The 26,358-nt window shown below is 38.9% G+C and overlaps 1 protein-coding gene across 2 annotated transcripts in view; it reads right to left on the bottom strand.

Annotated features, from left to right (window-relative positions):
• Positions 1-1,512: 1,512 nt before the first annotated feature.
• atg7 (ATG7 autophagy related 7 homolog (S. cerevisiae)) overlaps positions 1,513-26,358 on the bottom strand; it is a 137,801-nt gene continuing 112,955 nt past the window's right edge. For both annotated transcript variants that reach the window (XM_060835145.1, XM_060835146.1), the window contains one exon: positions 1,513-2,234. In XM_060835145.1, coding sequence (XP_060691128.1) covers positions 2,202-2,234 — 33 coding nt within the window. In that variant the 3' untranslated portion in view covers positions 1,513-2,201. The remainder of the gene's footprint in view (positions 2,235-26,358) is intronic.

Raw genomic sequence — 26,358 nt, 5'->3', positions numbered from 1 at the left:
GGCCCCAGGTTCGATTCCAGCCTCAGGTAACTGTCTGTGTGGAGTTTGCATATTCTCCCTGTATCTGCGTGGGTTTTCTCTGGGTGCTCCAGTTTCCTCTCTCAGTCCAAAGATGAGGTGAATTGATCATGTTAGGTGCATTAGTCAGGGGGAGTGGGTTACTCTTCAGAGGGTCAGTGTGGACTAGTTGGGCCAAAGGGCCTGTTTCCATGCTGTTGGGAATCTAATCTGAAAAGGTCTTTAGTGACCTATCCCTTTTCCTCATGTGCTGCCTGGTCTTCTAAACTAGGAAAAAACCTCAGTCATGGGGGTTTACACATTAACTTGACCAATGCCCAGAAAATCAATTCAAATCAATGACATCAGTGTCTGACAGTCAGAATCTTCACCCAGCACATCAACTGAGCAGAGAGATTAATGCCTAACAGACACTGAAAATCCTGGAAATACTCAAAAGATCAGGCAGCAGCAATGACAAAAACAGAACAAAGCCAACATTTCAGGGCAATGAAATTTTCCCAGAGTTGGAAAAAATTATTAGGGACGTACAATATAATACGTACAGAGGCAGAGAAAAGGAGGACAGGGAAGATCAAAAGAGGATGACAATGGAACATGGAACAAAAGATGAGACTAGAGGAGGTGTGAACAGCAGCAGCAGAATCATTACCAATATGCTAACAAAAAGAATGGGAATGGTGGTTATGATCGGAAATCAAAGTCAATGGAAAGGTCGGAAGGTTGTAAAGTGCCTATCAAAAGATGAGAGATGCTCCTCAGATCTCTATTAAGTCTCATTAAAACAGTGTCAATGGGTTCACCATTAACACTTGTGTATTTATCTGAAATATAGTGAACAATTATATAAATGCTTCCACTATCCATTATCCTCCAGCACACGGTTGGAGTAAGCGGTTCAAAGTGCAATCACAAGTTATATGACTGAGGCAAAGATAAACTTAAGGTTTACACAAAGCTCTTAGCAGACTTGCCTATGAGGGCAACAATAAGGAGATTTAAACAATTTCAGCATCTGTGGTTGATAATTGTTTAAAATAATAAATATTGACAGTAGCACTGATGGCCTTGACTAGATACAATGACTTGGCCTGATAGCAGCATTGAATCAACTGCAGTAGGTAGTCATTCCATCAATCTTGATGTACCAGCTAAATATGCTAATTAAGCTCTCTTAGCACTCCAGCACACTGCAAGCGAATGTTCTTAATATTGCCAGCTATTAAAAATTAAAGCTTTTTGCTATATCATCTTCAAGCCAATGAATTGGAAAAAGAGAAATCAGGCCAGTTGCAGAAATGACTGCATCCAAACAGTCACATACTAAACTAACATGGAAAGTGACTGGATGGTATCGGTATTCCAGCCTTCGTTTTGGCTTTCATTTGACAGAGATGAAAGCTAAACAAGAGTTATTGGTACATTTATACAGATTCACCTTCTCACTCCTGTGAAATTAAATATCGAGACATGTTTGAGTGTGAACTCAGTTAAATTATTTTTAATTGTGTAAAAGATAGCAAGTGTTGCATGCAGATTACACCGGCATGTACACAATACAGATGCTTCAGGCATATAACAAACGCGTTGACAGGAAACAAACATCAGTTCGATACAAAAGAACATTTTAAATGGAAGTGGAGTTGGTAGCTGAAATGATAAATTTCATATCTAATTAAAATTCATGACATAAACTATTTGTCTGTACTGAAAATGATTTAAAAAAAACTGGGAAGCTACAGTCAAAAATGGTTGGAGATAGTGGAACCTTAATTTTAAGAAAAAGTAAGAAACAACTTTAACAAAATATTTGTGTTAGAGCAACTCGTTTTAAATGAAACATTCTTACTCAGACAGACCTGTATTTATATACACAGAACTCAAATACATGGAACAGTTTTCGGTTTAGAAAGATTTAGATTATTGCTGTTATCACTAATGCTAACATCATAATCTCCAGATTTGTGATCTGGATGAAAGGGCCAGGAACATTCGCATGTTTTTGATTCCAAAATGACATTGGGAGATAACTTGCTTCTTAATTAAGCTGAATGCCATCATCACAAAGAATCCATGACCTGCACAGGGCAGCTGTTATTGCACTTCAAGATTCTGAAAAGCTGGAAACAGGTCTTGGATTTGTTCTTCAATTTGCAGTTTCCTTTCAGGTTACAGACTGTTCCTCAGAAACTTTCGTCATCACTCATATCCCATATCTGCAATCAGAAAATACATTTCCCTTAAATGTTAATAGAAAAATTGTCATTGAGCTTTTGTATTGAGATCCAAAATCAAGCCAAGAAACAGGCTCACTCAGTTTTTCCTGCCAGTAGACCAATCTTGCAGAGATGGTTTAATCTGAAATAGCTCTACAGATGATTAATCTTTTCTAGGCCATTTTACATATCTAGCATTCATTTCTCTTTATTCTGGAAGACTCAGAATCTTTCTTAATCTTTTCTCGTACCTCAATCCTGGCATTAGGGATCACTTAAGGCGTTTCAACATTTCTCTTATGGCCAGTGACCAGAACTAAAAGGTACCAGAGGTACAAGCTAATCTGAGCTAATTGGCTTTGGCTCTAAGTGCCTCTACTACTTTAGCAATCCATGGGCAGCACAGTGACTCAGTGGTTAGCACTGTTGACTCACAATATCAGGGATCCTGGTTCGATTCCAGCCTGGGGTGCCTGTCTGTGTGGAGTTGGCACATTCTCCCAGTGTCTGTGTGGGTTTCCTCCAGGTGCTCCAGCTTCCTCCCACAGTCCAAAGATGTGCAGGTTAGGCGAATTGGCCATGCTAAATTGTCCGTAGGGTTCAGGTGTGTGAAGGCTAGGTGCATTGGTCAGGGGTAAACATAGGATAATAGCGGAGAGGAATGGGTCTGGGTAGGTAACTCTTTGGAGGGTCAGTGTGGATTTGTTGGGTTGAAGGGCCTGTTTCCACACTGTAGGGATTCTACTCTATAAAAAAGTTCACACCGTTTCTTTTGTTTGCTGCCCACAATAAGTGGACGTGGTAAATATAGAGTTTCCTCGGTCTCTTTTAGCATCTCTGCTGGCGAGTTTGGCACCAGTCATAAAACATGCACAGTGTTTATGCAATGTGCAATAATATACTTTTAGGTGTTGTATTCAAATACACCACAGTTCTGCCCATTTAATAAATTTGTTCAGGTTCTTCTGTGGATCCTTGGCTTTCCTTGTTTAGTCTCATCTGCAAATTTAACCCACATGATTTCTGTCTATTTCAGGTTCTCTGGCACTTATTGTCAATGAGTTACATTTTTCTTTATTCAGTGTTATTGGCTTTGTAAATAGATCAAGAAAGGCAATTTGACAGCACTTATTAATCAGCACAAAGTCAACAGTGTTTGCAAAAATATAAATTAGATTCAAATAGCAGGAACACAACGCATTCATTCCTTGCCTGAAAAAAAATGCAGACAGATTCAAATGGCATCTGTGAACAGATAAGTCAAATAATGTTCAAAACAGGAAATAAATTAGCTTAGAATTAATTCAGGATGCACAAAGCATTCACAGTCTGTTTCCTGTCAAGAGTCAAAAATCTGTGAACAAATCTGTGGCACTGTAGAATACAGCACTGTAAATGACTATCATTCCATCCCAAACAAAGGAGAAATGTTCAAATAAAGGATTAATAAAAGTGTGCCTTTGCTTTTGTAAAGGGGGAAAATATTGCTGAAGGTAGAAGACTCGTAATGAACTGAGGCCATCATCTATCTTGTGTCAAGTTGTAGTTGAAGGATATAGAACTGTACAGCACAGAAACAGGTTCTTTGGCACAAGCGGATGGACTTAAAATGCATTCACAATAGTTAACTAATGCCACCTATCATATTTCATTAGTACCGTTTAATTATTTAGTAGATAGGGTAAAACAATTTTAAACACTGCATTCAGGAAGATCCAATTTGGAAGAGTCTCTGTCTTGTGTTAGTGGTCTGGCAATGACACACCATTTACCAAGTTTATTCAGATTTTTGACGAGTCAGCAAGTCTTCTTTGTGCATTCAGAGTCTAAAAAGATCATAAACATTGCAGACTAGGTTGTTGGAAAGAAGCCCAAAAACAACATTTTCTTTTATTTCCTTTGAAGGTGCAGTGCAAGTCTTTTCCTAACCTAGTGCTTTGTGTGTTGAGGGAAGATGAATGTACATAGAGTAATGGGGGCAAAATGTTCAGCATAAATGCCTGGGTGTATAGAAGATGACATTATCCAATATCAATACAGAGGGGTGCCTTTAAAGATTAGTGGCAGCTGCTCTAACACAAACAAAACCTTAATTCCCAAATTAGTTCCACTGCTTCCTGGCTGTTACTCTATAGCACAGTAGCCATGTGTCTCAAGAATAAAAGTCACTCTAGAGATGTTTGGTGGGTAAACAGTCTTTCAAATAGCAGTCCACACTTCCCATGCATGGATTCCATATATACCTATCTCTGCCATGAAAAAGCTGCCAACATTATCAAAGACCCATCCCATCCCAGTATTTTCTCCTACAACCTCTTTCATGAGGCAGAACATACAGAAGCTAGAACACACACACCCGCAGGTTCAAAAACAGCTTCTTTCCTGCCATTATACGACTGATGAATTGACTCTCTAACTTCAAACAATGTTGAACTTGTTAATGTCGATCTTGCCTGGCGCACCTCCTGTACAATATAACCTGAACATTTCATTCTGCCTAAGTTTTTTTTCACCCTATAATCGGGATGTTCTTGCTTATTATGATCTGCCTGTATTGCTCACAAACAAAGCTTTTCACTATACTTAGTTACATGTGACAATAAATCAAAATGCATCCAAGGACATTTTAAGTATTCTTGAACCGATTTTATCTTTAACATTTTCTAAGTATTGCATAACATGAGCTATCTTACAGTAAAGAAACCCATCATCACCGGCTTATAAGTAAACAATTGACATTGCTATTTACTATCTTTAGTAGGAAGACATGATGCATTCTAAACATTCAGTGTGATGTCACAGAGCTAAGGAGAAATTCTAACGCTATGCTGCCAATATCACATATAAAGACACAGATTTGAGTTCTTCTAAAGGTTGTGCTGCTTATGAAAACATTTTCTTCCTGCTTTGAAAACAGGAGGTGTGGGTTAGGAGAAGCCCTGAGCCATAACACTGATGTCATTACCTAATGTTACATGTGCCTGCAGCTTGCATTGATGAGATTAATAGCAGCAGCTCATTCCTTTGAAGTAACTCCAATCTAATATATTTGTTCAGGACACAATGTTGGTAGTGGCGAAAATTTTGGAATTGAAAATCAGGACCAGGCTTAAGTGATTGCAACCAGTTGCTAACTGTGACAGTACTAATACAGTGGTGGTCAATAACAGACAATTCAAACTATTCTGAGCTGCTGCAGAAACTGAGGTAACTGCAAAGGGTCTTTAAAAACTGAATTTATGCAGAACATACCCAGTAGTGTTTCCCCATTTTTAAAGTGCTATCTGTATGGTACTTACAAAATTAACTAAAAGGTTCTAATAAACAATGGGCATGTATTTAGGAATCAAATACACAGCAATTATTAGTGAAAATAAAAAAAAGTCTGTCTTTATTCCAGACAAACCTTTTAAGTAACATCAACTACCTATGGTTTCGTATATTTGAGACGTGCAAATATTTGGAAATGAGCCTGGCAGCAAGTTCTTTAGAAGATAAGCGGTTGTGGATAAAGGGTATAAGGCCCAACAGATGCAGGTGGCATCAAAGCAAGCTAGACTTAAGGAAAAGAATTAACTCTTTTGTTAGAGACTGCACCTGGGGACACACACTTTGTTTTGCTGCAGGTAATGACAGGCGAGAGTTCAATGAGATTTGTAATTCAGGAACATTGCTGCTGATAATGAAGACATGACCCGTACATAAACAAACCAGAACAGCAGCACACACCTGCCATCAGCTTTGAAGATACGAAGACTTAATTCTGATATGTTGTTATTTCAGATGAAACACCTAGTGTTTCATGAAAAATAAATTAATGCTGTTAGTTTCTGAACCAAAATTTGACTGATTTTTGATCTACACAAAACCAGGTTACTGTTCTCTCTATTGGATTTCATAAAACAATGCTTGCCAATCTGTGACATGTAGATGCACAGAAACAATGAATCTTTTGATTGTGCAATTGATGCTGGAGCTCTCTCAATGTATCCCAAATAAAGTCAGGGGCTTTGATATAAATGAGATGAAAGTCCTAGAACAGCAGCAGATGCTTCCGTACGTATTGCACTTTGATTGTAGATAAATGTGCTCTGAATGTGTGAACGATGAGTACTGAACCAAAGGAGAGATTAAGAGGGGTGATCAAAAGGTTGAAGCAGAAACTGGGGAGGTGATGCTATTGATGTGATTTTTGCAATAACAAGGTACAGGATTAGACAATGAACAGGAGTAAGATGGTGAGGTTGCAACCAATCCATTTCATCTTGAAACATTCACCGAAAAGAGGGATAGAACTGGCAGCAAGGGGAAAAAGCAACAACATCCATCATTTGAATGTTGAGTACAAGGACGTTATTATTCATATATGTGTAAGTCAGACAGGCAGTTGAAATACAGGTGGCAATAAAAAGTGTCGAGAGGTGGAGGAGGAAAAAACGTGCAAATCAGATGATCCCATCATTTTGGATAATATTGTCAAGGGCTGTGCATTCAAGTAAGAAAGAAGAGTGAGATGAGAAGTGGACCCTTTCATTGATTCTGGAGCTATGTATTTGAGTGAGAGAAAAGGTACTAGTGCTCAAAATTCACTGGCAATGCCTAGGTAAGTAAGTGTGAAATCAAACAAGGAGAGTTTCATGGGGCAGGACAATAGATGCTGGGAAGGATGGTGTAGTTGATGTGCTGCAAGTTATAGAGTAGTCAAAGAGTCAAGGCCAGAGTTAAAGAGAATGCTATTAATGATTTTGTTTGAACTGCTTTATTGCGATGAGCAAGAGTTGATTGGAGCAATTCAAACAGGAGCTGGAAAAACACAGCAGGCCAGGCAGCATCCGAGGAGCAGGAGAATCAACGTTTCGGGCATAAGCCCTTCTTCAGGAATGAAGAAGGGCTTATGCCCGAAATGTCGATTCTCCTGCTCCTTGGATGCTGCCTGGCCTGCTGTGTTTTTCCAGCACCACATTTTTCAACTCTGATCTCCAGCATCTGCAGTCCTCACTTTCTCCTAGCAATTCAAACAGGCAATTGTGAGAGAGGTTGGAGATAGTGCAGTAGCCATTGGCTACAGCAGGATGAAAGGTAAGTTGTCTAGAGGACAGGAATGCTAGCAGTTCCAAAAGGTAGACAGGCAACTCCAGACGAGAGGAAATCATTTCCAATGTAAGTTAAAATTGCGGACAGAGTCGGAAGCTGGAAGGTTAATGGAACTAGAGTCCAAGCAGCAGGAGATTCAGTCAAGATGAACGAGAAGCTTGGGAAAGCAGAAAGATGACAGAAGGGAGACTTAAAGTGAGACAAGAGTTCAGTGTTAGAATGGGGACTGGACTGGAAAAATGGTTGCTTTGATTTAGTGGGTAAGGTCAACAACAAATAAATGGATGATCTCTGAATTGGAGACAAAAGGCAAGTAGTAAAATGGTTTAGCAGATAGATCTAAAAGGATAGGTAGTACTGTACTGTGACACAGTAATGGGATAAAGAGAGACACCGCAACAAATATCAGATGTCAAATGACATATTTCAGTTTAAGTAATAACCCTCCAAAGTGCTCGTTAAAATGCTTCTAGTTAATTCTGCTCAAAGCTTTGTGGAATGAGGATAAATCTTAGGAAATGAACCTTTGGTGCTGTTGAAATGTGTCAAATTTCCAAAAATGATATGATTGAAAGATATCAGAAACCTGACAAATTTAAAGATTATAGCAAATAGGATGAGGAAGTGGAATCAAAAGGAGAATGTAGAAACTGCAGAATGATTTGGGTAAAATATATAAGTGGATAGAACAATGGCAGATGAAATTTAAAGTAGAATGCAAAGTACTGCCCAGAGAAAGGAACAGGAGACACATACTCTATGCAGAATGAAATGAAAGGTAGGAGTCTTACGAGACACAATGGTGATCATTGATCCAATTAATACTCAGCAGCAAAACTAATTGAACAGCTTAGTTAAAACAGGCGAATATATCAAAGAAGGTAATGATTGAACTTTAGGGCATTCTGGTTGCATTGTGTACACTGTCTAGTCTTGAATGGCAAGAAACAAGGAAAATCTTTAAAGTCTTGGAAGCATTGCACAGGGGACTAAGCAGGCTGATCCCTAACATCATATGCATCACGTGATGAAAAAACACAAGAAATTTGGCAAATTTCATCATAGTCAGGAATCATCTGAGAGGTTTACAGAATACTGCTAAGGGGATAGAAAAAATGAATCCAGGATATTAATTTGCAGAAGTGGAACAAATTGACATACATTCAAATTAGTAAAGGTCATTTTTGACCTTGTGCCTGTCACTTTTTCACCCAATGTCTGACAATAGTGGGCAGCATGGTGGCACAGTGGTTAGCACTGTTGCCTCACAGTGCCAGAGACCCAGTTTCAATTCCTGCCTCAGGCAACTGTCTGTGTGGAGTCTGCACATTCTCCCAGTGTCTGCGTGGGTTTCCTCCAGGTGCTCCGGTTTCCTCCCACAGTCCAAAAATGTGTAGGTTAGGTGAATTGGCCAAGCTAAATTGCCCGTAGTGTTAGGTGAAGGGGGAAATGTAGGGGAATGGGTTTGGGTGGGTTGCTCTTCGGAGGGTCGGTGTGGACTTGTTGGGCCAAAGGGCCTGTTTCCACATTGTAAGGAATCTAATCTAATAGATTTCCAGTTGGATCAGTGATGTTTGAAACCTTAGGAAAATGGGGAACAAACGAATAAATTCAGATGGTCAGAATGATCTTCCTCATCTCTGATTATTTTGTAAACTTGTGAAAAACTCATGGCATTACATGCTTGCAATACAAGTGGTGTAACTTCATTGATGAGTTCAGACTATATGCTTCTCAACATATTTATGATAATTCCAGCATGCTTTCCAACTGAACAATAAAGAAAACAAAAACATGATATGTAGGAAGATAAGCAGATAGCATGGTTGGAGTGCTTGCCAATGAAATCGGATATGGCTGCATAGGATAGAGAATAGCAATAGATTTAAGTAGTCATTTGAAACAGTGTTTCATTAAAAAAAATTTTTCAAGTCCAAGGTCTGGATTACAAGATTAATGGAATCATTCTGAAGCTTATTATTTTTCTTCAAATCAACAAACCCAATAAAAGAGTGCACAACAGTTTCATTTCCTTGATTTAACTAAGTTGACAGCCAGATTCTTCACATTTCCACATCAGATTTTGTCTGCAATGCTGGCCTGGGGCAACTCTCCCACTAATGTTCTCTGCTTCTTCAGATAGAAGTGACTCATTTTCCACTCAACTCCGAGCTCAGAGATCGAACCCAGATGCAGAAATCACTATGTGGAAAACAAGAAGCTGCAAGTTCCATCAAGTCATGAAGGAGGCTGTGGCGTAGCAGTAATGACACAGAGTCCCAGTTTAATGTTCTCTGGGCATGGATTCGAACCCACCGTAGCAGTGGTTAAACTGGAGGACAATAGAATTCTGGAATTATGCTGTCTAATCATGACCACTTAACTACTGTCATCTGTTGCAAATACCCACCTAATTCACGAATGCCATTTAGGGAAGGTCATCTAAAATCCTTACCTAGATTGGGTTACACGTGATTCCAGACCCACAGCAATGTGCGTGATTCTTAACTGCTCTCTAAAACAGCCTGGTAAACCATTCAGTTCTCAATAAAAAATCAGGGATGGTCAACCAATGTTGGCTTTGGCAACAATGCCCAAATCCAATAAAATAATAAAAGCATACATCACCTAAGTTAGCCCTTTACTTTGTTATAAAACAGTTTTTTCTTATACATTACTTCTCACTTCTGTTTAAGTAAAATTAGGAAAGCAGTATACAAGAAGCTGCAATCAGATTCCCTACAGTTCGCCTTGCTCACACTGTTTGGCACGGCAAAAGACTTTAAGGCAAGGATTAAAATGTAAACATTCGATACAACTGTACAAATATTTGGAAGTGATACAATGATTACAATAGTCCTGCAAAGCAAAAAAGTTGATCTTATTATTTAGAAGATGGAATAATGCTTCTATTAAAACTAAAGAATTCCAGTGGCATGTATGTTTTAAGAGCAAGGCTTTCTGTATAACTAGATCTACAAGTTGGGAGAGCTGGGTATTGCTTGGACTTGTCTCAGTAGAATTATAGTGTTTATAAATCTGCACTGGATGATCTTCAATATGGTTATTATGTAGACCTTCTGAAAATACATAATAATGTCTTCTGAAAATAAACAATACTGAAATATGGTTCTCAGATTATAGGGCATGCTTATGTTTTTGAATAACATGATATTTAAGTGCAAGAAAAGGGTGATGTACTGCATCTCACTTACAATAAATATTAAAAGCTGACAATTGGGTTTGACTCATTGATGCTTGGGAATATGGGTCAGACAAATGATCTTGGGGGTGAAGTTGATCTTAGAAGGCAGCACAGGAACAGGCAATTGCAAATCAGTAGCAAGATTTCTCTTCAAAGGGAATGTAAATGGATACTGGCTAAGATGCATTCACAATTCATCATTTGCATTGTGAGATTGCTCAAATTGAAGTTCTGTGATGTTATAACCTCAAGATGGGAGGAGCACACTGTCTCTCTTCAGTCAACTACTCCACGGGTCACAACATTAAATTAAACATTTTACCCAGTTTCCAATATGGCCAATCACAAGCTTCCTTCATCTATTGAAACTCAATATGGAAGTAAAAACATCCACCAACCAGGTTTATTTTAACATAAAACTTGATTAATTATAACAGAGAGAGCTTCTTAAATGAAATGCAAAACTGCATAGTTTTTGATTTGAAAATATAAATGCTTACCTCTCTTAATAACTCAAATAACACATACAACAGGTAAAGGGCAAAAATGACAATTTGTTTGCAAAGATTCACTGTAGGGGAAACATCTTATGGCCAATGAAGGTCAGTTCTTGAAGGATGATAAGCAGAAAAAAGGTTCAGAAGCCTGTTGATCTGATGCCCTGACATACACACACAGGTCATTCTGGTCTGACCATATTTAAAATTGTGGGCAATTTTGGATCCCATATCTTAGGAAAGATGGACTGGTCCTGGAATGGGTCCAAAAGAGGTTCACAAGAATGATCCCAGGAATAAAAGGCTTAACGTATGAGGAACATTCGAGGACTCTGGGTCTATATTTGATTAAGTTTAGAAGGATTGGCGGGGGGGGGATCTAATTGCAAGTTAAAGGGTACCGAATGGCCTGGACAGAGTGGAAGCTGGCAAGATATTTCTATTAGCAGGAGAGACTAGGGCTCAATGGCACAGGCTTAGTGTTAAGGGAAGACCCTTTAAACGGAGATGAGGAGAAACTACGTCAACCGAGTAATGGTGAATCTATGGAATGCATTGACATAGAAGGCAGGTCATTGAGGATATTAAGACAGAGATAGATAGGTTCTTGGTTGTCAAGGGGATCAAAGGTTACAGGGAGAAAGTGGAAGAATGGGGTTGAGAAACTTATCGACCATGATTATATGCAGATCAGACTCAATGGCAACATGGCCTAATTTCTGCTCCTATGTTTTATGATCATTGGGCAGTTTTCTCTGGGGTCTTGGTAAACACAGCTTGCTCAGGAACTACATACCAAGAAGTTTTCCCACATTCTTCAAAAGGACAATTAGATTTCACAATGGAGGAACAACAAAGCGTTTCAGAAACAGGGGAAAGATGAACTAGGCGGTCTTAGTTCTGCAAGCTTTTTAGCTGTAGCCCCATGTGAAAACGAAGCAACCTCGAAGCAAAACATTGTTCAAGCATGACAGCCATAAAACCCAGGTAAGTATTTTCTATAGTGTCCAACCTCCAACACGACTTCCAGAAATATCTTTTCTTTACAACAAAAAATTCCTTTCACCAAGCCTTTTCTAAATAAAAACCAAACTCATTTCAGGTATCTCACAGAACATGAAATAAACCCATTTTGATACAATCCTTCAAAACCCTTCATCTATTTACATGTTTTGTTTGGCTATTTATACTTTAGTTTGACCTCGTATGAGAACAAAGAACAATACAGCACAGGAACAGGCCCTTCGGCTCACTAAGCCTGTGCTGATTTCTAATCCTTATTTAGACATGCTACTTATTGTCCATACAAAGTTTCATTCCCTCCTGTTCGCCTCCCATTCACGAGTCTATAAAGATACGCCTTAAATGTTACTAATGTGCTTCCACCACCCCCAGTGGCTGTACAATCCAGGCATCCACCACCCTCTGATTTTGTCTGCACTTCTCCCCTCAACTTTCCTCCTCTCACCTTGAACGTGTGTCCTCCTGCACCTGACTTTTGCACCCTGGAAAAAGCCTCTGACTATCCAAACGCAGCAGGCATAAGCAATGCTGTGTCACATATTGCAGTTATGTTGTAGTACTGGCCAAGTGGCCATTTTGTGTGCTTTTATGCTTACCCAACTTGCTCGCAGTAAAATTTCTAGGCCCTTAGATTGCTTCATTGATGGAGAATCCTGGTTAGGCTCCCCTCCCTAATCAGGGGCAATATTGACCATTGCACCTTTACTGCTGATTCAGTTGATATCAAATTCAGAGTCAGCAAACCCGACATTACCGGTAACTCAGACGTGGGCAAGCATATTAAAACAAAGTATCACACCAGCCAGGAATTTGTTTTAAAAATTAATTGCAGATTCTTCAGGCTTTACCATTAGATTGTGCTGTGTGACTACATGAGCATCTGATGAAGGTATGATTGAGAAACATTATAAGTAGCAGTAGAGCTGGACTATCCTAGTAATTTGGGATTATTACACTTGAATTAATCAGCATGATAGTTTTAGCTCCATCGAGCTGGTTGATGAACAGCTGCTGAATTCATACATAATATTTGCAATCTCTTCCACCATTTAAAATGACAGAGGCAAAAACAAACTGAGATATCTCTTGGCATTTGAAAGAATTTGGACAGACAGAAATAAAAATTCCCTCTTCTTATTGTAGGAATCATGTGCTGACACTCAGAGATAGGAGTTCACTGTATAAGTATAAGAAACTTGCAACTCTTCATTCAATCTATTTGTTGGGAACATGATGATTGTCACTATTTAAGGAATGGGAAATTGAAGTTCTCTCCCTTTTGTTTCGCTACAAGTTCGAAATGACAAGCCTTCCATTCCCATTTTTCTATCAAAGGCTAAGATTGGACCCCATTCAGTAGATGTAAGAACCAAAACAAATGCATAAGGTTATTAGGATCTAATATCAGATCTTACCGTTGACATACAATACTTTGAATTGCTTATTTAAATCATTCTGCCTTGGTGTATGATTTCTGGTCTTTATTAACAATGAGTATGAACAGACCTTTGCATTATGGGAACCTTGCTCAATCACATCTTCATCAGACAACCATATCCAGTAGGAATAGGTTTCCTAGATGAGTCTTCCTTTCTAACACAGTTACATAGATACCAACAGTAACAGCCCAAACATCATTCTTGAGATAAACTTGCTAGCGTAAGGATGACCTTGAAATTTTAGTGCAACACTTTGCTTTTCCTGCTCTTATTCATCTGAAGTTACTGAAACACTATTTGAGTGGCTTTCCAGGAAATTGTTCTTATAGCCATTCTTTCAGTATCAGTTTGTAATTGAAAGTAGACAGATTTATCCTTGCAACTACTAGAATTCAGTCCAAACCTACACCAGGATGAGAGAACTGTATAGGATAGATAGAGGTCATTTTGCTCATCATTCTTGTGCCAGACCTTTGTCCAATTACTCCTGCTCTATTCGTATTAAGCTGTTCCCCTCTCCTGGCCCTTTGCAATTATTTTAAATCATTATCCACTTTGTTAGCAAAAGCAGGCAGGATGATTATTATTTGAATTGGGAAAGCAGGAAGTGCACCAAGACGTGGAGGAGCATCAGTCACTAAATGTAAGCATGTAGGTACAGCAGACAGTAGGTTGGTCTTCACAGCAACAGGATTCAAGTACCCGAGTAGAGATGCCTTGCTCCAACTGTGCAAGGAATTGACAAGGCCATAGTTTATAACTCTTAACTCTTGAACACTTCTGTTAAATGTCCAATTAACCTTCCCTGCTCTAAGGAGAACAATCTCAGTTTCTCCACAGTACTGAAGTTTTGTACCTGGTTCCATTCAAATGTTTTTCTTCTGTACCTTATTCGGGATTAGTTTGGTGTCCATGCATATGATATTCCATTGCATTGGTTAATGATCACCAATGCAAACATGTATAAGAAATTTTTTTGCCTCTAGCCCCAGGCAACTGAAGCCAAGTATGCCTATCAAGCCTTGCCATTTTATTTTTAAGAGCAGAGACCAACTACTCTATTTCAATTTGCATTTAAGGCGAATTCAATTATAACTCTTCAAATTCAATTATTTGTACTCGTGTTCTTCAGTATACTGCAGATGGACTACTCATTATGTTAAATGGAATGAAAAAACTCAATAAAACTAGGACAAATGAATTCAGTAGTGCCAGGTAGAGGAGGAGAAGCCAGTATTCCTGCTTTTGAAATAAAGTGTCCTGAACGAACCCTAACTTTAAGTGTTTTGGTGGCACCACCAAGAGATGCTGCCACTTGACCTACTCTAGTTTGGTGATCCTTTTCTGGGAATTCAGAGATGGGTGTTTGCAATACGTTAGCAAATAATTCTTTGCTGCTTAGTCTCATCCATGCACATCAGTCCCGTCCTGATGAGGGATTGTGAAAATTCAGCTTGTGCATCTTGAATCCTTATTGATAAGTTTATCAAATTTTTTCCACTATCAGTTAAATTGCTGGATGTTTAAACAGTAATTGCAGTTAATACTTTCAGACCATGCACACAGTTCACATAGCAATAACTGATTATGATGACTGTATACAAAATTTCTTCTGTCAAATCAAATGCAATACACTAGATTCTGCAGGCAAAGTTTTTCCATAATTGAATGAATATATTTCTAAACAGAATGCTTTTTGATGCCAATGATCAGATGATAAACAGCATGCTCCTCTGGTTTTTATTCAAACTTATGCTTAATATTAAGATGATTTTTAAAAAGAAAAAAAAAATTCCTTAAGTTTATTCACTTTGACAATTATTCATTAATTTGTTTTCATTTCTAGGTATTTGTTAGATTTTTACAATGCCTTGTTTCCATTATTTCAGGGATTTTGCTGCTTTTGCGCAAACTCCTGGATGTATGAGGCAACTTTTGCTAAATTAAGTTATGTAAAATTTTCTTTTATTAGAGCATTGTATCATTTGACTGGTTTATATGAAGGCAGCACAACATATACTGAAGAAGTTTCCACCATTACATCGGCACAAGGGTGGCACAGTGACCAGCTCTGTTGCCTCACAGTGCCATGGACCTGGGTTCGATTCCAGCCTCGGGCGACTGTCTGTGTTAGCTTGCACATCCTCCCTGTGTCTGCGTGGGTTCCTCCAGGTGTTTCGGTTTCCTCCCACAGTCCAAAGACGTGGAGGTAAGGTGAATTGGTCATGCTAAATTGCCCATAATATTAGGTGCATTAGTCAGGGTAAAGATAGGGTAGGGGAATAGGTCTGGCTGGGTTACACTCTGGAGGGCTGGTGTGGACTTGTTGGACCAAACGGTCTGTTTCCATACTGTAGGGAATCTAATCTAATCATGATGAATAACGTACTTACAACTGCTCTGTAAACGTTCATTTCTCAGGCAGCAATACTCTAGTTTTAACACAAACAAAGGAGGACACCACTTTGACTGGGACAGCACATACATCCCAGGCAAAAGTGAGGTTTGCAGATGCTGGAGATTAGAGTCAAGATTAGAGTGGTGCTGGAAATGCACAGCAGGTCAGGCAGCATCTGAGAAGCAGGAAAATCAAAGTTTCAGGCAGGCTCCAGCCCCAAACATCTATTCTCCTGCTCCTCTGATGCTGCCTGACCTGCTATGCATTTCCAGCACCACTCTAATCTTAATAGACATCCTCGGACAGGCAAAACAAAGACACGCACAAGAATTCTTAGAGGAATGGCATTCTAACCAGAATTCCATCAATAAACTCATTGATTTAGATTCTACCTACCTTCCCTTGATAAAAGGAACCTGAAATGACAACACCCACCTTAAGAAACCAAGACCTATTAATAGAGAAGTGGGACATACTTCACCAGAGACTCTCACTGATGATGTTACCTAGCATGTTGACAAAACATTTGAAAATAAACCTTCCAGCTCAGTGAGCTAACTTATAGACTTATCATCAACCTGAGCTACATATTTTCTCAAAGATTTCTTCCACTCCTTAGGGAGCTGGTTCTTGGTACATTATAATTTCACATCCACCTCTAGCATGTTACCCAACTGGCCATGCTTTGCTATACACTAGACAGGTTATAAGACCAAAATAGTTCTTACCTGAACATCTGCATTTGTTCACTTTCCTAGTAGTCAGTAAATAAAGAAATGTTGAAAACTTAGCTATTTTCTTCACTTCTAACTCAAGGGCACGGAAGTCAAATGAAATGCCAGACATTACTGCCCCAGCCTGCGGCTACTGACTCAGGCACAAGAAAGTAAATGAAATACTTTGAAACCAAGGTCAGTATGTCAATTAAAAAGTTTCTGCTCACTTCAGGAGGATAATGATAAGAGCACACAAACCTCTCCGTACGTGATAGTTTATGCTGATATGAAAGAGAAAAACTTCAAATTGCATCCAGTAAGACTGTTCCTTTGAAATGAGTTTATAAATGCCCTGGCATATCATGCATCCTTTCCCACTCCCTCCATGTAGCAAAGCAGGTACCTACATCGTATTTCATATTTACAAAAGTGGGAGTAACCAGGCTCAATTTTAAATGAAATTAGGTCACAACAGCTTTTGACCATTGTCACCTGCTGGATAGTTTCCCAAAGGGTACAAATCTTTAATTAAACACTATATGATAACTGATTGCAAGGATGTGAATGAAATGAGTGTTTTTGGACCCAAGTCAAGAGGAAATAAATTCTTACCTGCTTTGCAAATTGAAAGATTGCATTGTTCTCACTAGTAAATAGATGTAATAAATGTCAACAATAATAAAGCAGAATGCCTGTTCAAACACTGCAACTTGAGAGCTCTGTGAAAGTATTTTGAATAGATAAGCAGTTTTGTCAGCATATACCGTAGTGAATCGAATGATTTTGCTATGAATGATTAAACAGGGCATTCATATATCCGCAATAAAGCAGGAAAGAAAATTAATTCACATAGCAACTTTAGAGGATGTGCAAATGCTGCACTGGTGGTGACATGATCACCATTTGCCTGTTGTATTGGTCTTTCTGTCTTTTCTTGACCTCATGTCACACCCATCAATTTAGCAAATGTCTTCTGAAGTTAAATATCCAATTCAAAATTTCAATGTCACCCTTACTTGGTTATAACATCTTGATACTACTTGTATTATTCAGCCTCTGGATAAGCATGTAAATAAACCTCAAGGACATTACCCAAAAGATGTGAAGCATTTGCATGTTGGAAGGTCAGGAAACATTTATTGGGGCAGAAATCTGCAAGCATCCTCAACAGCAACTTGCGTCAATGGATTGAAGAGGCATGGAGAGAATTCAATGTCAATATTATTAAAATTTCATTTTTAAAGATGTGGCATATCGTATGTGCTTACCAGTACCAAGAATAATAATTTATGAAATGTTGATGCATGAAACATTGTAGCTAATCTGTCAAATTTACACATTGCGTGGGATGAAATAGGTTATAAAATAATGTTAATATTTAATTATTTCTTTTGTGCTGCTGGTTTTAAAAAAAAAAATTCCTCCATTTGGTTTACATTTTAGGCCCAACTCAAATATGCATTTTAACTATAAATACTCTTAAATCCATCCCTGCATGAAAGTCAACCACATGTTTGTTGGCCAAAAGTATTGATCACAAAAATTCAACCTTCATATGAAAATGACTACACTTGAGTGACAGAAACACACAGTTGCAATATGAACTGGAGCTCATGAGTGGAATGCATCAGCTATCCTGGGGACCTGCGAAATGTGCATTAACTATCCTGGGGATCCCAGGCAGGCTCGTCTGTTCCTCAGAGAGAATGAGAGATGTGCGTGTCATTCCCATTGAAGGAATGTGAAATGAACAGATGTGCTATTCCAAGGGATATGCAGGCAGCATGTTTGCTAACTTTGCGATGAGCTGATAAAAAGTGAAATTCATCTTCTGTGAAGCATGCCAAGTCAGTTTCTCCATTTCTATTTATACATTCAAAAGTTCATCTAAATTGGTTTAGAGGCACCTTAACTTGTTATAAAAAAACAGGGATGGAAACCGTCCATTCATTATGTCTCCAGAAATTAATCCATCCAAGACTGTTGGCAGCAAAGTCTCTTTTATTCGCCAGCATGGAGGGTTTGAATGGATTGAGCTGACAGGAGGGGCGACAGTCTCAAATCTGTTTCAAAATTGGACCACATCCAGAGCAAGGAAGAGCTTGTACAAGACAAGCAAGTCAATAAAAAAAAATGGAAAACTGAAATCTGTTGTGCAACAGGGGATGCGCAGATTAAGATTTGGGATAACATAGTGGATTCAGATAACATAGTGGGAGAAGCCCAGCGATGTAGGTGATTCAAATAATTCTTGGTCCAAAATGCTTGACCATTTTACAATTGATAGGAAACCTGAAAGTGTGTTCAATTCTTCACATACTCCTGTTCCGCATGTCTGATTCATGAGGTAGTGGCACCAGTACTGGGGAACGAAGAAGCTATTTATTGATAGAGGCTCCAGTTAAACAGAGCTGGAGTGTGTCTAGAAGCAAAACTGACAAAAGTAATGGTGCATTAGTGACAGAAGTGGTGCAAGGAAAAAGAAATAAAGCTAAAGAGGGTGTGAAACATTCACAACAAATCAGATTATTTATACAACAAATAGAAATTAATAGGTTGATCAAAATTGCCAAGATGGAGCCATTGCAGCACTGTGGCTGAGGTTGGGAATTAAGTATTTTTGGAATAATTGACTCTTAGAACAGTTGGAGAAAATGGAGGAGGAGAATAAAGACATTAGAGAAAAAGGATAATTGAAAATCAGATGTCGAATTCTTTTAGGTGGAGATTCAAAAAAAAAGAGGGCAAGTATGAAACTGGCAAAAGAAAAACACTAGCAGGAGTAGATTTTAGAACCTGGAGCAGTAATTATAGTTCTGGGCAGAATATCAGTTAGGAATTCAGAGGATAATAAAGCCATCACGAGATGTTAATTTGTATATACTGGGCAAACCAAACTTACAGTAATAGTAAGGAAGATAAATTTGTGAAATATACTCAAGATAGATTTTTCACATCAGTATGACAAAGGAGCAAGTAGAAAACAAACTATTTTAGATCCAGGATAATACAAAGAGCCAAAATTAATCAGAATTTCCAAAACTAGGGACTTAAATCTACAGCTGTAAAAAAACAAAGTCCAATGCTGCCTCAATATCAAGGATAATGACCATTGCCTTGTCACTAGAATTCAGCTCTTCTGCCCATGTATGGACCAAGATCAGGAGCTGAGTGGTCATGGTGAAACCCAAACTGAATATTATTGAGCAGGTACCATTTGCTGGCACCGTCAGTAACCCCATTATATCACTTTAAGGGGTTGGTTGGGTCAGTTTGCTGGCTGGCTGGTTTGCAATGCAGAGTGATGGTGAGTACGGTTCCTGCACCGGCTGTGGGGTGTGATCCTCAGGTTAAACCACCATAGTTGCCTCTGTGTAATGAGAGAAAAGCCCTACAGTCTGCTAGGACTGTGGTGCCTTTACTTACTTTTCTATCACTTTCCTGATATCAAGAGTAAACTCTCAATTGGTAATTGGCCAGGTTGGACGTGTGAGAAAGGATATACCTAGACAATTGTCCACATCGCAAGTAGACGCCATGTTGTGGCTATACTGGAACAGCCAGTATATCCAACATCTCTGTGGTCACCTTTTGTACAGCTGTAGAATGTGGATTATCATATCGAGCATGTTTGTTGACCTTTGATTTCTGTTACCCATATTTTTTTCAGATTCAAGAAGATACACCAAAACTAGAGTCAATAGGAATCAGGAGGAAACATTCCCATGCTTGGGGTCATACCTAGCACAAAAGAAGGTGCTTATTGATGGAGGTCAGTCTCAGTATGAGGACATCAATGCAAGCGTTTCTCAGCGTATCTTACTAGACCGTACCATCTTCATCATTGACTTTCCCTCTATCATAAAGTCAGAAGTGAGGGTTGTTCTCTGATGATTGCTGCTTTGAATGCAATTTTTATTTAATATCGCTTAGAGGATTTAAAGTTTGAAGGATTGTGGAAAACAAAATTGGTTTCAATTTCTGTGGACATACCTGGGGTAATTTCTTTAAAAGAAGGCTACTTAGAAATTATCGCTGCAAATGTGTTGCTGGTCAAAGTACAGCAGGCCAGGCAGCATCTCAGGAATAGACTTAGAAATTATGCTTTGCTGTAGTTATTGTGGCAGCTGGTTGTGAAGTCATTAGCTTGGAGTGATTTATGTTTTTCCTCGCTGTGCGAAAGGAAAACTTGCTAAGAACATGCTTCACATCTGATTGCTCCTGTTTCTACATCAGTTCAGGGTGAAATCTGCCTGTTTCTTCTGAGAAAGTGATTGAAAAACCATCTCAAGATTATATTTCCTGAGCAAGCTGTGTTTGAGAGACTTTGCAGACAACTGTAAATTGTTGTTCAGTTGGCCAGACCAGCCAGAACATTACAGCAACAGATGTTGGAACATCCTACACTTTACCCTTTTGCCTTCAAGAAAGCCAATTGTTCTGTGCTTTATTCCGGAAGCCAATCTCTGCAGAATAATCGGTTTCATTTGCTCCTTTTTCCTGCAGAAAGGGAAGGTTGTGCACGTGTTCTAGAGATACTTAGAGGCATAGGCATTTCTACTCCTACATTACTGACTACGTTAATCGCATCTTCACTGAATAAGCTTTGATTGTTAATAAACTCAAACGGGAGAGGTGATGGCCTAGTGGTATTATTGCTGGACTGTTAATCCAGAGACCCAGGTAACGTTCTGGGGTCCTATGTTCAAATTCTGCCAAGGCAGATAGTGGAATTAGATTCAATAAAATCTGGAATTAACAATCTGCCGATGACCGTGAATACATCGCCAATTGTTGGAAAAACCCATTTGGTCCACTAATGTCCTTTCGGGAAGAAAACTGCCATCCTTACCTGGTCTGGTCTACATGTGATTCCAGACCCACAGCAACATGGTTGACTCTTAACTGCTCTCTGGGTAATTAGGAATAGGCAATAAATGCTGGCCCAGCCAGTGATGCCCACATCCCATGAATGAATAAAAGAAAAGTGCGTATATATTAAGAAACTTAGTTGATAGATCATTTCATTTAAAAACTTGATATCAATAAGGTACTTCATTAGTCATCCTGGTGATTGAAAAATGTCTTACTTCCTGTTTTACACGGTGGAGGACTAGAATGACAGAGCACCCCTCCAGCCTTCATTGTAACAAAAATGGATGTTAATGATGAGTGCATGGTTTTCAACTTTATTTGCAATTCCTCAGATATTGAAGCAGATTATGTTCATATGTACACTGGACAACGTTTAGGCTCCAGCTGATAAATGGAAATAACAAACACAAATCTCAGGCAATGAACATCTCCACCAATAGTGAATCTAACCACCTCCCTTTGACATTCAATGGATTACTTTCTGCGAAATTCCTTTCTCCCATTATTATCCTGGGAGCTACCAACGGGCTAGCCAGATAAATATTATGGGTTAAAGAGCAGATGAGAGGCTGGGAGTTCTTCGGTGAGAAACTCTCTGCCTCATTTCTCAAAGCCTGTTCACCATTACAAAGGCACAAGTCAGAACTGTAATGGAATACTCTGCACATGCCTGGATGAGCACAGCTCCAAAACCTCTCAAGAAGCTTGACACCATCCAGGACAATGCAGCCAACATGACTAGTGTCCCGTTTACCATTTCCAGTATTCATTCCCTTCATCACCAATGCACACTGGCAGCAGTGTGGACCATCTACATGATATACTGCAGCGACTCCTTCAAAAGTACAGCCACTTAGAAGGACAAATGCAGTAGCTATATGAGAATGCCATCAACTGCAACTTCCCTTTCAAATCACTCACCATCCTGACATAGAAATGTACTGCCATTTCTTCACTGTTACTGGGTTGAAATCCTGAAACTCACTTCAAGTATACAAATGCACCTATACCGTGTTAACTGCAGGAGTTCAAGAAGCCAAACATCATCACCTTTGTAAGGGCAATTAAGGATGGGCAATAATTGCTTACGCAGCCAGTGGCACCCATATCTTATGGACGGATAAATTTTTTTAAAAAAAAGAGTCATTTTTGAACTTCCAGAATAGTCTAGACTCTACAGTGATGCCCTTATACAAGGAAACATGAATGTCTCTCAAAAGAAATGTAACCAAGATTCACTAAACTGATGTTTGCACTGCCAAAATTGTCTTATGATGAGAGTGAATAGAGCTGAAAATCATACAACATCAGGTCAAAGTCCAACAGGTTTGTTTGGAAGCACAAGCTTTTGGAGCGCTGCTCCTTCATCAGATCATTGTGGAGACTAAGATTATAAGACACAGAATTTATAGCAAAAGTTTACAGTATGATGTAACTGAAATTATATATTGAAAAAGACCTGCATTGTTTGTTAAGTCTCTCATTTTTTAGAATGACCATTTTGGTTTCAGTTCTTTCATATGTAAATCGCAAAACTTTTATTAAAAGTTACATTCTTAAGTGAACTTTAACAATTGGTGTCATGTCGGCCCAGAAAAGGGATTGAAGGTGTGAGCTGCCCTGTGTGAGGCTGTTTGTGCTAGACTGATTCTAATCTAAAAAATGGATTTACAGAATCTTACATGGATTCATGCAGTTTTTGAGCAAAGTAAAAGGTAATTCTGCAAGTGCAAATTGTGGCACATGATTTGGAGATGCCGGTGTTGGACTGGCGTGTACAAAGTTAAAAATCTCACAGCACCAGATGCTTCCAAATAAACCTGTTAGACTATAACCTGGTACTGTGAGATTTTTAACATTGTGGCACAGACAGCCTCACAGGGAGCTTACACCTTCAATCCCTTTTCTGGGCCAGCATGACACCAATTGTTAAAGTTCACTTGAGAATGTAACTTTTTTAAAAAAAGTTTTGCAATTTACATATGAAAGAACCGAAACCAACATGGTCATTCTAAAAGATGAGAGATTTAACAAATAATCCAGGAATTTTTCAATATATAATCTCAGTTTCATCATACTGTAAACTTTTGCTATACATTGTGTTTTACAATCTCATTCTCCACAATTATCTGATGAAGGAGCAGCGCTCCAAAAGCTAGTGCTTCCAAACAAACCTGTTGGACTATAACCTGGTGTGTCATTTTTAACTTTGTACACTCCAGTCCAACACCGGCATCTCCAAATCATGACCACCAAAGAGTGAATAGATGAAGCTTTTCTTTTGCAGTGTTTAGGAAAATTACCTTATTGAGAAAAAATTGAGAGAGAATAAAATCTAGCGATATGGCCACATAAGTAAGAACTCTGCAATTCCCACAGATCTGATAGATACTGGGAGAATATTTGCCCACCCAGGCGTATCTAGAAGTTAGGGCCGCAGAGTCAGGATAAAGGGTTGGCTATCGAGGTCGCAACATGAGGAGAAATGTCTTCACTCAAATGTTTGGAAGTCTTTTTAACTTTTCACCCCAGAGCACTGTGGATACTTATTTACAACATTCAAGGCAGGAATCAATAGTTTTTAGATAGCAAGGAAATCGAGGGACATGGGATAGAGAATAGTGCACAATGTCGTAGTTGAAGCAGTAGCATTGATGATGCTATGGAATAGTGCAGCCAAATTGAAGGGCTGAGGCCCTCCCTTGATCCCATTCTTCATGTCCCTGTTACAGTGATCCCAGTTCATGGCATTACTGGCTTGACAAGCTCACAATGCTGCAAATTTAGTCTTGACAGTGAAACAGAAGTTTGTTATGCAAAAGAAAGATAACAGAAAAAAACCAAGCTATTTCATATTTACAATTTGAAAGACTATGAAACACAATAATAACACAATCACGCTTTCTCAAAACCATCACATTGCAGTACTTAAATATCAGAAATACTTCCTTCACTATCAAAGCAATGGGTTTGAATTAACCGTTTCTTTCAATACCCAGGCTTGAGAGTTTGGTAGGTACTCCTTGAGCATTTGCACAGCTTAGAGTCAAAGAAAATTACAGCACAGATACAGGCTTTCAGTCCAACTCGTCCATGCTGACCAGATATCAGAAATAAATCTAGTCCCATTTGCCAGCATTTGGTCCATTTCCCTCTGAACCATTCCTATTCATATACCCATCCAGATGTCTTTTAAATGGTATAATTATACCAGCCTCCACCACTTCTTCTGGCAGCTCATTCCATACACACATTATCCTCTGTGTGCTTAGTCCCCCTTCTTCTCTCACCCTAAACCTATGTCTTCTAGTTTTAGACTCCCCCACACTGGGGGAAAAAAGTCTATTTACCCCCTGGATTTTACAAACCTCTACAAGGTCATCTCTTAGCCCCTGACCCTCCAGGAAAATAGACCCAGTCTATTCAACCTCTCCCTATAGCTTGAACCCTTCAACTCTGGCAACATTCTTCAAATGGTTCAGAAAAGATTTACAAGTTTCAAAACATTCTTCTTAGAACAAGGAGGCCAGAATTGCACACACTATTCCTATAGTGGCCTAACCAATGTCCTGTACAGCAGCAACATGACTTCCAAAATCCTTTACTTAATGCTCTGACCAATAAAGGCAAGTATACCAAATGCCTTCTTCACAATCCTATCTAACTATGACTCCACTTTCAACTCAGCTTTGACTTTCACAATTGTGAATAATCCCTCCAGCGGTCAAACCAAACTCTTCTGATCTGAAAGGTTCAAATTAATAGTCTTACATCGTGGTAACTTCTTAGCTAATAGGAAATGCATTTCTGGGAGGGGAAGGGGCGGGGGTGGGGGGAAAGAAACAGGCCCATGGTCAATTGGGGGTCAGTTTAATGGTACTCAGGAGTTAGGCTAGATATTTCATAGTCTAACCTTCCCTGAGTAAACAGTTACTCAACAACAGTGGAACATTCTGAATTCTTTGATTTAAATGAATAACTACAGAGGGCTCCTGAAACAGGGGAATTGCCCAGAGGAGTTTGCAATTTGCTGGGCAATTCCTTTGGAGTCTGCTATCAGTCAGAGATTCTGCAGAGTCCCAGCGCAAAATTTGCATCCACATTGCAAAAATTTACATTGCAAACTATCTGGCATTGGAAAAATCTGGGCCAAAATACTTAGCAGGGCAAAGTTCCGCTCTAAATAATAAAACCTTCAAATGTTTTGCTAATGAATTGGGTGCTGAAATTGGCAAACATGTAAATATGTACTCCAGGTGCCAGGCTAGCTTTGGAATGTCTTAAGGATTTTGGGTTTCAAAAAGGGATATATGCCTTGAACAGGAAAGTGCTGCAACCTTTCCGAATGGAGCTGCAAGGCCTCTTCCTGTCTTTTATTTCCTAAGTTCTACCTAGAAACGGTGCCCTGTGGACACGATCAAAACACAGGATTCCAAGAAATGACTTGGTCTCTTTCAAAACAGCAATGACCGAAGACACCAGTGCCAAGAACTTATAATAATCTAATCTCTTGCACAGTTTAAAATATATTTTTAGAACAACATTGACAAATATGGCACTGACATTATAAAATAATTTTAAGAAGTTTATTTTAGTTGGCATTGTACAACTTCAATTAAATAAACAGCTCCAGATTAATAATCACATCTGGAGACTGAATGCAGCTGCTAGGTCAGTATCAAATGACGTATCAATTTAAAAGGTTAATTCTTTTTACTCTCTATCTACCAATACCATGATAATGTCTTCATTCCAAGCCATTTAATCTAGTTTTATTTCATCTTTCTGCACACATGGATTACTTTTCTGAAAGCAAAATGCCGACTTTAATCATTTATAATAAACCAAAGGGTTAAATAAAATTCTCAAACAAATTA

This window comes from Hemiscyllium ocellatum, chromosome 14, assembly GCF_020745735.1.
Source record: "Hemiscyllium ocellatum isolate sHemOce1 chromosome 14, sHemOce1.pat.X.cur, whole genome shotgun sequence".
In the NCBI taxonomy this organism is placed as follows: Eukaryota; Metazoa; Chordata; class Chondrichthyes; order Orectolobiformes; family Hemiscylliidae; genus Hemiscyllium; species Hemiscyllium ocellatum.
Note: the sequence above shows the minus strand (reverse complement) of the source record. Positions and strands in the feature narration are given on the sequence as shown.